Source organism: Arachis hypogaea, chromosome 5 (genome assembly GCF_003086295.3).
Source record: "Arachis hypogaea cultivar Tifrunner chromosome 5, arahy.Tifrunner.gnm2.J5K5, whole genome shotgun sequence".
In the NCBI taxonomy this organism is placed as follows: Eukaryota; Viridiplantae; Streptophyta; class Magnoliopsida; order Fabales; family Fabaceae; genus Arachis; species Arachis hypogaea.
In genome coordinates this window covers 45,333,230-45,346,496 of record NC_092040.1, presented here as the reverse complement: position 1 = coordinate 45,346,496, position 13,267 = coordinate 45,333,230, and the positions used below count along the sequence as shown (strand labels likewise).

The 13,267-nt window shown below is 35.8% G+C and overlaps 1 protein-coding gene across 1 annotated transcript; it reads left to right on the top strand.

Moving 5' to 3' along the window:
• Window positions 1-10,658: 10,658 nt before the first annotated feature.
• LOC112801537 (transcription factor TCP15) lies at window positions 10,659-13,010 on the top strand. The gene has a single exon (XM_025844327.3). It carries the CDS (start codon window positions 11,178-11,180, stop codon window positions 12,540-12,542), a length of 1,365 nt encoding a protein of 454 aa, XP_025700112.1. The 5' UTR covers window positions 10,659-11,177; the 3' UTR covers window positions 12,543-13,010.
• The last annotated feature ends 257 nt before the right edge of the window (window positions 13,011-13,267 follow it).

Below are 13,267 nucleotides of genomic sequence, written 5' to 3'. Positions count from 1 at the left end.
TAAGTGTTTCAGGCTTTATAGGGCATGGATGAGTTGGAGATTGGAAAGGAAGCTAGCAAAAATGGAAGGAACACAAGAAATTGAGGAGATAACCAGCAAGAAGTGACGCGGCCGCATGGCTCACGCGTTCACGCGAAAGAGGAGAAACCGCAGTGACGCGGCCGCATGGTTCACGCGACCGCGCGGAATAGAAAAGCACAAGTGACGCGGAGGCGTGGACGACGCGAACGCGTGATAGGGAAAAACGCGAATGACGCGTCCGCATGGATGACGCGATCACGTGACATGCGCGATCTGCATAATCTGCAGATTCCGCTGGGGGCGATTTTGGGCCCTGTTTTGACCCAGTTCTCGGTCCAGAATAGCAGACTAGAGCCAAAGAACATGCAAAAACCAGAGAGAATATTCATTCTACACAGTTTTAGTTTTAGATCTAGTTTTTGCTCCTCCTCTAGGTTTTTCTCTCTAGACATTCATAGTTTTTAGGATTTGATTTTTCTGCCACTTTTTGCATTGGGATACTGAGAAGAGTTACTACCTCATCAAGACTTCGTCATTCTAGTTCGTTTTCTTTACTTGGCTTTACTCTTCCATGTCCTTTGCTTTGCTTAATTTTACCATTGGAATATTTTTAGGATTAATTAATACAAGGATTACTTTTATTTTTAATTGATTATTTTTTATTTTTATTTACAATGTCTTTCCTTAATTCCTTTTCTTATGTTATGAATTTTACATCCACAATGAGCGAGTAGTTCCCCAACTTGATGGGAAGTTGATTGAAAGGAACCCTTGAGTTGGAAGGCTTGAAAAAAAGATTGTAATTGGGTTATTGTTGGCTTGCCCTCCAGTCACTAATACCAATCCCTTTTAATTAAGTAGGTTGCAACTTGTGAACGGGCATAGCATCCCAACTTGTTTGACTTTTCCTTACCTAGTAAGAGATAACTAAACAAGATAACCTCTGATTATCAATTAATCTAGAGAGTAATCCAACAATAGCGGGACTTCCAACTAATTAACTCCCAGTCAAGGCCTTTATTATTATTATTCAAATTCTCCAATTTAATTTCCCGTTTATTCAACTCAAACCTTTTTTTTTTTGAAAATATCTGATTAATAAAAATAACACACTTTTCTACAACTTGTTGGGAGACGATCTGGGATTCATACTCCCAGTATTTCAATTTTAAAGTTCTGTGACATCTTTCTAAATTGATAAGTGGATTTCTGGTGAGTTAAGAACTATACTTACAACGTACATATTTTAATAATTTTTAATTCACTAATTTCCAACGTATCAGAGGCGTATTTATATATTAATGTTCTTAATTATTTAAAATTCTAGAGTCATTTTTTATATATAATTTTGTTGTAGGACATAAATAAAAAATTTGTAGTTGATAAATAGACAATATATAAAATTGAGCTTTTTTAAATATTTTTTAATATATATGTTGTAATTTATTGATATAGAATTTATAGATTATGGTCATGTTATTTGAATCAGTTCGTGAGCTTTTGATGAGTTAAGTTTGAGCTTAGAAAATATGCTCTATTATTAATGATCACTTTTTAAAAAATTACACCATAAATGTTGTATATCAAGAAATTTTTTAAAATTTAACATGAAGTGATAAGTATTATTTCCTCTTTAATGTTTTTTTCCTTCAATTACAATGAATAATATTATGGAAAATAGAATTGTTTGTATTTGTAGGTTTAATAAAAGAAAATATTGATGTGTTTTCAAATTTATTATTCTATTAATGTTTCTGTCTGTAATAACATTACGAAAATATATATAAATCTTTTAAAATTACATCGAGTTTATCATGACATTATAGGTTATGGCACAAAAGATTTATAAAATTAAACTACGTTTATAAAAAAGTCGTATGGGACAAAAATAGAAAAAGGAGATTTGTTGTTGTAAGCGCATAAAACAAGAAAGTAAAGAAAAACAATTAAAGATCAGTAAAGAGATAATAAATGAAAGCAGTTAAGGCTTCAAAGATGCTTATCCTTTTGGATTAGTATTTCTTATTGACTAATTTAATAATGAATGATTCATTTCATGACAAACTGTAAGTAATTAAACTCCAATTCCTTGGCAATTTAATTTTCTCTGATTCTCATCAAAAGCCAGGATCAGTGGTCATTCAATTCGAACGAGGATGAATCTCAATATTCTAGTTTAGCGCCACAAAAATCTCAATTACCCAAAGCTAACCAGATTTTATGTCACATATCTAATTAGCCCAGATAGATTGCAGTTTAGGAGATGTATTCTCAAGCTTGTCGCTCAGGTGACCTTGGTCAGAATATCACAAGAATTCATGTAGAAAAAGGGATCATACTTCTGTTTCATCTCAGATTCATTGAGATGAAGAATGAAAATACATCACAGAATAAAATCAAACATATATTAAAATAGAAAAGTAATAATATCAATTCATAGGAATGAGCATAGCTCCTAACCTTAACCAGGAGGTTTAGTTACTCATGCTTTACAGAGAAAAACAAAGATCATCTAAAGTGATCTGAATGTGAATGTATTCCTTAAACCTAAGTGATCTCCTCTTTAAATAGTAAATATTAACCCTAAAAGATGTTAATTTAAATTTTTAATGTTACAAAGATAACACTAGATAAGCTAAGGAGTGCTAAAATCCACTTTGGGCCTACTTTGGTCATGTGCTTCGGTTAAACCTGGCGTTCAACTTGGGCTTTAGGTGTTAAACATGGAGAAGGGGGTGAATTCGCTGGCTTCTGCTCCCTGGCTGGCGTTGAATGCCAGTTTTGGGCGTTCAACTTGGGAGGTCAGTTTTCTCTTGGGCATTAAACGCCAGTTGTGGACATTTAACGCCAATTTTGGCAGTGATTCTAGAAAAGAAGTCTAAACTATTATATATTACTGGAAAGCTCTGAAAGTTAGCTTTCTAACGCCATTGAGACTGCATTAATTGGACCTCTATAACTCAAGATATGCTCGTTGGAATGTACAGAGATCAAGATTGATAACATCAGCTATCCTTTCTTTGTCTCTGAACAAGATTCTACCAAATTCTCCCAAAATTTACATAAAATCATAAAAATAACACAGAAACTCAAAGTAACATCCAAAGATAAATTTTGCACTAAAACATAGTAAAACTTAATAAAATATAACCAAAAACACTTTGAAAATGCTATAAAAAAAGATATAAAATGCTCACGCATCAGATGTAAATAAAGGTGTTTATTAATTTTAGAGAAAAATATTTGTTCTCAAGTTATAAGACATGTGATACATTTTGATTGTTAAATTAATAATATAATATAGTTATATTTCAAGTTTAATATTTTAGTTTTAATTTTAATTTAATTTTAATTATAATTAAAAAATATCGTGTTATATATTTTAATTGTCAAATATATAATTAATCATTGATAATGATATATAAAAAAGATAGAACAGATCAAATTGTAAGCCATGTGATACATTTTAATTATTTCTCTCCAGAAAGAAATTAAACGGTTATGAAAATAGTAATAAGGTAAATGGAAAATTTTAGAATATATTGTGGATAAAATAACAAACTGTATGTCACGAGTATCAATAATGTGTCATTAGGTTATATTAACGGTGTTAACGTGCTGTTAAATGAGGAGGTGTATACATAATATATATCATTAAAAATAAAAGAAAATGAGTGAAATATTAAAATCTAGAGGGTGACATCTAGAATAAAAAGATTTTTAGGATATATATACACTTAATAACAAATTATAAACATTGTGCATGTAAACTTTTTGTTCAATTCCATATTACCTGTAAAACATTCCATTATCTGATTCGGTATACTTATGATAATTAATGTATTCATCATTTCATAATTCATAAATTTTGACTCAAGGATATTACGAAAAAGTGAAATAAAATATAATAAAGTGATTAACCATGAAAAATTAATAGGTTTCAAGTATTTTCCTTTTATATTTTGACTATCTATATTTATTTACTTATTTTTATCATTTGATGACACATGAAGATAATTTGAGAAAAAAGCAAGGAGAGTTTACGTAATAAAAGTTTTGTTTTTATAAAATTTAAAAATTCAATTTTTTAATAGATTGGTCAACTTTAAATTAATTTGTGAAATTTTTTATCTTTTGTATGAAATTTCTTATTCCAGAAAGAATAGAAACCATAAGAAGAGATAATAAAATTTTGGCTAAAAGATAGTACAATAAAAATTTGAATTTAAGAGGTTGTCTGAAAGGCAAAGAAATCAATACGGTAGAACTTGAAAAGAGTTTAAGTTCGTGAAAATTTGAGATCTCAACTTGAAGAAAAAATGAAAGAAGTGTAGATAGGCAATGAGGTCGAAAAAACCACTAATGTGGAGGCCAATTTAGATCAAAAGCTGAAAAAAAAAAAGAGTTAATCTAGATTCTGCAGGACAATTCCGACCTCTTCACATAGAAAGCCCCTAACATGCCTGAAATCTATCCTGATTTCATATGCCACAAGTTAGCTGTATACCCAAGCTCACGACTTAAATAGCAGAGATGACAAAAACTCAACCCTAAAAGAGCACAAGTCGTGGAGCAGCAAGTTCAAGTACTACTGGAGGCTGAATTTATAAGAGAGGTGAATAACCCCTATGGCCAGCTAATGTTTTACTCGTAAAGAAGTAAAACAAAAAGTGGACACCGACTTTAATAAAGTTTGTCCAAAAGATCCTTACCCTCTAGATCTTTACCTAACTTTGATGCCTTGATGGATTCAGCTTCGGGGTATAAGTTTCTTTTTTTCATGGATGCTTACTCGGGATATAATCAAATTCCGATGTATGAGCCTAATCAAAATAAGATATCCTTCATCACCCCTAGGGCCTACTATTGTTTTAAGGTTATGCCCTTTGAGTTAAAAAATATTGGAAAAACATATCAGCGACTGAAGAACAAAATATTCTTACCCCACAATAGAAAGCTAATAGAAGTCTATGTAGATGATATGCTTTCTAAAACCAAGGAGGAAGCTAGCCTCTTGACCGATTTGTCAGAAATGTTCAGACAGCACGGGATGAGGTTAAATCCCACAAAGTGCACCTTTGCAATAGAGGCAGAAAAATTTTTGGGATTCATGCTCATTTGGCACCATGAGAAGAACTCATTAGTTTCACGTATCCATGACCCTTTGCAAAATGGGGATTAGACCTACTTGGGCCATTCTCTTAAGCGTATGGATAGGTAAAATACGTCTTAGTAGGGATCAATTACTTCACCAAATGAATCGAAGTAGAGCCATTGGCATCCATCACAACTTAAAGAAGTCGAAAGTTCCTATATAAAAAATATTGTGACAAGATTTAGAGTACCATTCTCAATCACAACTGATAATGATACTCAATTCACCGACTTGACATTTAGAAGCTTGGTAGCAAGTTTGAAAATCAATCACCGGTTCACATCGATAGAGCATTCCAAAGCCCATAGACAATCAAAAGCTGCAAATAAAGTTACAATGGTTGGGCTAAAAAGTAGGCTAAAAGAAGAAAAAAACATGGGCTGAAGAACTTTCACAATTTCTATGGGTGTATAACACAACTGCACAGTTAATGACTGGAGAATCCCCCATTCGGCTAGCATATGGTATAAAAGCCATGATTTCCATTGAAATCAATGAAGAGAGTCCAACGATGAGATTTTACAATGAAGTTGGTAATATTCAAGCCCATAAAAAAGAACTCGACCTCCTTCTAAAAGTTTGAGAATTAGATCGGGTAAGAGAAGAAGCATTGAAACAAAGAATGACTACTCGATACAACAACAAAGTCATGAGAAGAAACTTTGCCACAAATGACCTTGTCCTGATCGTAAATGACATTAGGATGCAAAGGTCGGGCGAAGGAAAGCTGACACCAAACTAGAAAGGACTTTATAAGATCATTGAAGTCTTAGGAAAAGGTTTTTATAAAGTGTCCGATGTCAAGGGTGGTGACCTACCCAAGTTGTGGCGTGCTTGTAATATAAAGAGGTACTACAGCTAGAAAGCGAACCTTATTCCCTGGTGTACTCTTTTTTCCGACTTCATGGTTTTATCCAGAGGGCTTTCCTGAAGGGGTTTTAACGAGGCACTACAGCAAGGGCCAAGAGTTACGACATTAAAGAAACTCTTGGTAGCAATTAGCAAGTACATTTGTAATCCACTTCTTAAAGAAATGTTCTTTTCAATAAATTTCTTAATGAAATGTTCTTTTTGACAAATTTCTTTACAAAATTTGCACTGACTTATGCTTAATAAAACGCGAAAATCACAACCGACCTCTTATATTATAGTCGACTTGATAAGGCGACGAGTTCTAAATTGGTGTACAAGTTATACAAGCAAATCGACATCTGGCCTCTTAAAGCAACTCGGACGAAAAGAGGTGGCACTGAGACAATACTATAACGAATTGCAAAAATAAATTGGCAAACTTATTATGAAAATAATACAAAATCATGAAAAATAATAAGAAAAATAAAGTAGTACAGACAAAATCAAAGTAAAACTTAAAAAGCCCAAAGGGCTAAAGTATTCAAATTATAAAAAATTGCTCAACAGTCCACAACTCGGGCACCATATTTATAACCAAAAAAGAAACTTTAAGAAGCAAGGGCAGATGAGTCATTACTGGCAGAGTGGCAGGGATTTTGGACTTAGGAGGAGCAACCTCTAACTCAGAGGCGACTATTTAAATAAGCTTCTGAAGCTACAGCAAGGTCCTCTAGTTCGGCTATAAAAAGCTCAACCTCTAAAGGGGAGGAAGTCAGCCCAGCCAAGGAAGGTAAATGCCCCTTCAAACTCTTAAAAGAAAAAGTATCCTCATCATCTTCAGGAGTGTCGACAATCTCCCCATTAATAAATGTCTTGTTAGGATACGAGATAGAATGATCGAGGTCGAGAGTAAGTACTTGGACCTGGGCCTTCACATTCTCTATGGCCTCGTCCAAGCGCTTGGTAGAAGTATCCTCTAACTCCTCATACTTTTGCTTAAGTTCTTAAAGGTCCTTGGACGAGGACATCCTCTCCTAGTAAAGACAAACGTTCCTCTCCATAATCTATTTTTTTCAACAACGACCTTGATGCACTCTTCATGCACCAACTGAAGTTGGGCAGCGTCTGACTTCATGGGTACCTCTCTGAACTCCCACAAAGTCTAGGCCTTCTTCAACTCATCCACCTCCTTTCAAAGCTCAAAAGCCTCCGACTTAAGCGCATTGGGAGGAGCTTCCTTCAGCTTCTTCATCAAGGTCGTACGCACCTCAGCAGTACGAATGCCCTCGTTAACTAGTATTTTAATATTATTTAATACAATGGGGTCATCCATAGCAATATTGCTGCCCGAAAGGATATACTCCTTGGAGAAGCCAAGTGCGTCAAAATTTAGGTCAAAGACGCTCTCGAACTGGTTGGAGGGGGACTTCTTCTTCTGAGAAGATCTTAAAGTTGACTCCAAAAATGGCGGTACATCGGCAGCTGAGAAATAACTATCCGAGGTGGAGGGGTAGGAGAAGTTTCCAAAGTCGGTACAAGAAGAGAAGAATTTGTGTTAGGTCAACAGTGGGATGGGGACCATTTTCTTAGCATCAAGTTGTGTCGCTTGTTGGGTATTGACATTCTTCCTCGCTTGCCTCAACTTGTAATGGTCAGTGCTGTTTACCATTTTTCTGCAAAAAAATGGGAGAAATTCAACAACATGAACAATTATTGAGAAAGCTATCTACAAAAATAAAAACTACCTAACTCGGTCCGAACATAGCTCGACTTTGCTAGCAAAGATTTCTTTGTGGAAAAGTTTGGAGATCGACCCCAACACTCTTGGAAGAGAACAACAATAAACTGCTCCTCCTTATTCAGATCCTCAAGGTCATTTCTTACTATCGTGGATTCCTCATCCCAGTATAAACAGAACATGTATTGTGACTTCTCATTTAGCCAGAAAAGTCGGGAATTCTCTACAGGTCAGACTCTAAAATAATAATTTTTGAAATCGTGAAAAGACTCTTCAAAAATTGAAAGAATCTTTTGACCTTGAATAGCTCGAAAGGAAGCCCACTGTTGTTTCTTGTTATTAAAAGGCTTGGTCAAGTGAAAAAGGTAAAAAGGAAATTTCAAAGAAATCGAAAGCTCAAGAGTTCAGTAGACAAGTTGAAAACCTTTCATGAAACCCCATGAGTTGGGATGCAACTGAATAGGAGCTACTCGACAAGACAATAATATGTCTTGCTCAAAATCAGTAAAAGGAAACCTAACACCAAGCTTAACAAAAGGCACTCATACATGAAAAGGAAGTGATTTTCTGACCTATCAAAGTGGGCATAACAGACCCGCTCCTCAAAGTTGGGGTCTCTAAGGTGTATTTCTCCTCATCCTCCTGTTTAAAATAAATTGGGTATATATTTAAGTAAAAAATTTTCTAGGATTTCTCTATTCATCACCGACAAAACCCCTAAAACAGTGGTATTTGCCTAGTCTAAATCTTTTGGTATGTTGGAAGGCATGATTTGTACTACGGATCGAGACATAGAGTATACCTACAAAAGAAAAAACAACTAACCATGTAGATATTACTATATGTTGAACAACATGGTATAACAAGTCAAATTATCTTCAACAAAAAGCACAAAGCATCTTTTTTCATTCTTAACAACAACAATTCTAAAGTATGACTTTAATAATCAAACTTTCAAAACAACACTATTATAAAAAACAACAATGGCACCATTTGGGGCAAGATAAACCCCCTAAAATTACACACATTCTACCAAAGAAAACATCAAGCATGTTGTCACAGGAAGTAAGAACTTAAAAGAATGCCCAGATAACAAAATCTCAAATAGAAAACGACATCTTTCCACTTCAAACAGATACATAAAAAAGCACTAAAAACCATTTTTAGTGAATTTTTCAGAAATCACATTGAAACTACCCAACACCCCTAACAAATCCTACAAAGATATTACGTCGTCATAAAATCCCAAAAGCCATATTCAACAAAGTTTCATCATGCAAAAACTACGCAATAAGTTCACAGAGAGGTTCAACATTTCAAAAGTTATTTCTATACCAGAAATCAACAAAAAACCACAAGCATGCAAGCAAAGCAGAAAAAGAACTAGTAAGAAAGAAAAAGTACCAACATTTGATAATAGAGAGTGAAAAATAGCACGCGCAACAATTCTAGCAAAGGCAACCCTAAAATGCGCAAAGAGCAGCTTTGCGTGAGAACAACCACCAAGAGATAAAGAAACTTGAATGAAATGGTGCTTAGTGAAGCAAACAAAGATTCGAGAAACAAGAAAGAGGAAGCAATTTCACAAAGGAGAAAAAGAAAAAGGTTTACGCGAAGGGCCAAGTATATATAAATGTGAATAGGATAGAGTAAAATAAATCATCTATCTGACTTTAAATGACATGCGCGGTTACCAAAGTAATAAAAAAGACACGCGAATAGTTACAAAATATGAAAACATAACGTCACATCAGTTTTAAAATCACGTCGAGTTTTCCAACTCGTTCCCTCAAATCACATCGGGAATTCAACGTCATCGACCTGTTCAAGCGACAATAGTAAGACTCAAAAAATGACATGATTGACTTACAAGAACTTTGCCTTGAGTCAGGAAACTGTTTATACCCTAGTCCAAAATTTAAAGCTAGGTCCAAAATGACTAAAGCCCATTTTAGAGTCTAAAGTCACTTTCTCTACGTGCTAGACCTCATTTGTTCGACTTAACATGCAGAATTTTAACTGCACCTACAAACATGTTCATATATTTAAATATAAGGTCTCAATAACCCATAGATAAAAAGGAGAATAACCACCTACCATTATAGGTGTGGATAAGTTATAGAAAGATAACAAATTTATCTTTCCTGCTATATATATACCACAATAAATTCAGGTATTTCTCAATCCTAATCTACTAAAATCTGTCTAAAACCTTTGTTAATTTAAGAATCGGAATTCTTTGTAGATATCATCCCTAATCTCACCGGAAGATCTCGAACAGCTTCATCCTATTGAAGAAGACAACGATACCACTACAAAGGCGTCTGAACCTCAGGTCTTACTGATTTTAAATAACTCTCGAAACACTAGGTATATATCAAAATTAATTACCAGATTCAAAATTTTATAAAATATATATTAAAATATAAAATATATTAAAAAAGTTATAAAATAATATTTATATTTATACATAAATATATAGTAATTATTTTTTTATACATATTATTTTTGTATAAAATTGTACAGGTAAAATAAAAAATCGAAAAGTTTAATATATTGTATGATATTTATTAGTTTTTAAACTTTTTACATTTATTTAGAAATAAAAGTTAAAATTAGTTCAATATTTATAAAAAATATAACAAAACCACTTATTTGAGAGAGAGAGAGAGAGAGAGAGAGAGAGAGAGAGAGAGAGAGAGAGAGAGAGAGAGAGAGAGAGAGAGAGAGAGAGAGAGAGAGAGAGAGTTGAAAAGAAGGAAAGATTGAAAGAGACATAAAATTAGTGAAGACCGAAATGATTCCAGTAAATAAAAAAGAAAAGAGAAAACGTGTGGTCTTTTTGGCGGAAAAAAATTACTGTGAGCAGATGAGGCCTTCTACTATTATTATTCTCTCACTCATTAATTTTGTTGCTTAAAGCTTGCCCTCCTTCCTCTCCCCCTTATCCTCTCTCTCTCTCTCTCTCTCTCGCTTGAGAAAGAGAAACAAGCAAACAAGTCATTCATTCGTTCATCAATCTCCCATCTCAAAGGAATAGCAGGCTATGCTCCACAAAACGAAACACACAAACAACAGAAGCCAATTTGCTAGCTATAGCCCACTTACACATCCTACTTGCGGGTCATCTCTTTCACAAGCACACAAAGTGCCACCCCCACCCCCACTACTCCTCCCCCCAGTCCCTACTACTCCCGCTAAATACCTTCTACAACTATACAACAACGCCTAATTACTAATTACTAATTAAATTAATAGATCTAATTATATTTATTTTTCAGCAACAAAACCTCACTTGGATCGGTTCTTTTTTCTTAGAGACTAGGAAGAGAAAAAACGGTTACAGTGTTAGAGAATTGAAGAAACTTGGGTTGTATGATCAGAACTCAAAAGCAGAAAGTAAAGTAGATCATGGAATTGGAAGCTGATCATAATCACCATCACCATCACCATCAAAACGGAATCAGAACCAGACCTAATTTCCCTCTTCAGCTGTTGGAGAAGACTAAAGACGTCGAAGACTCAGTCGCGGAACAGCCATGCTCCACCGTCGCCGAACAACCCGGTGACGGAGCAGGCACCGCCGTCACTTTACAGGACCAGCAACAGAATACCACCAAGAAGCCGCCGCCAAAGCGGACCTCCACCAAGGACCGGCACACCAAGGTGGACGGCCGCGGCCGCCGGATCCGGATGCCGGCGGCCTGCGCCGCTCGCGTGTTCCAGTTGACGCGGGAGTTAGGGCACAAATCCGATGGCGAGACCATCGAGTGGCTACTACAGCAAGCGGAGCCGGCGGTGATCGCCGCAACCGGCACCGGCACCATCCCCGCCAACTTCACCTCGCTCAACATTTCGCTTCGGAGTTCCGGGTCTACCGTTTCGGCGCCGTCACACTACTTCAGAGGAAGCTACTTCAATCCTAGCACGTTCTCTTCGGCCGCCGTTGCGGCAGCTGTCGGCGGCGGAAGGATCCGCAGCGGAGCTGGCGATAATTGGGAGCGTAGCATGGGCATGAATATGAACATGAACATGAATATGAACATAGCAACGATGGAAGATTCTAGAAGGTTGTTGTTTCCAGGTTCATCGGAGAATTGTTCTAATTCCATGGGATTGAACTTCAACCCTAGCACCGTGAATGCCGTTCTCCAAGCAAAGCAAGAACTCCGTGAAGACGGCGCCGCCGCTGCTGGTGGTGGTGGAAATCTTGATTTGGATGGCGGTGATTGCGACGGAAACATGGCTAGAAAGAGAAGAATGGAACAAGAGGTTTCCGTTTCACACCAGATAGCAGGAAACTACTTGTTACAATCAAGTACCGCGGGTTCGGTTCCGGCGAGCCACGCTTCGAATCCCGCAACGTTTTGGATGGTGACTGGGCACCAAGGCATGAATGGTGGTGGCGGCGGCGGCGGCGGCGGTAGTAATAATGATCAAATTTGGGCAATTCCGTCACTGGGGAGTGGTGGTGGAGTTTATAGAGGGGGTATGCCTGGCGGTGTTGGTGGGATTCATTTCATGAATTTTGGTTCACCAATGTCTCTTATGCCTGGTGGACAACTAGGTTCCGCCATGGTCGGTGGCGGCAGCGGCGGTGGTGGAGCAATGCTGAGTGAAAGCAATAATTTAGGTATGCTTGCAGCACTTAATGCCTATAGGCAGATTCCGGCCAATGGCAGTGGCGTTTCGGAGTCTCCGGCAAGCACCGGAAACCACCAACATCACGGTGGAGATGATGGGCATGAAACAACAAGTCAACAGCAACATTCTTGAGGATCTAAATAGTTCCACACATATGTGTGTATGATCTTGATCATCATCATCCTCATTATTATTCTAGCTTCCTTAATTTTCCTTTTGTTATTATTAATTAATTTACTTGCTTCTCTTAATGGTTTCCAAAAATATATTTTTAATACATATATATAAGTTATGTCGTCCAATATTTGCAAGAGAAACATGCAGGCTCAAGTTTGATTGCGTTTTATACATATGTTGAGTTTCAATATTCAATTTTGGTGTGATTTTTTGCTGAACTCGTATTAGGGTTTGAGAAGAAACTATATATACTTATATTATTATTGTATTATTAGTGTGTGTGTGTTCGAGTTCTTATCAATTAATCACATATAGTTGTTGTTTGTGTAGCACTGCTGCCACAGAACTTTCTGTATATATATCACCTCTCATAATTTAATTTAGTGTATACTATACTTCTATATATGTACTCAATTTTAGTAATGTTTTGTTACAATGGAGGTTATTACTTTTATATTATAATGATAATTAAAGAAAGATGCTACCATATATATTGGTGGTTCTCGTTAATTAATTATAGCATCATCTTCTAAACGAAATTAAATCTGCTGGGTAGGTTCAGCAACTCAATGTGAAGATCTATTATTAACAATAATAACTGCGGGAAGAAATTATTAAGCGTACGTACGAATTGAATTTTGTGTATTTTTTTATTTATTTTACTGCATTGTTGAGTTGAA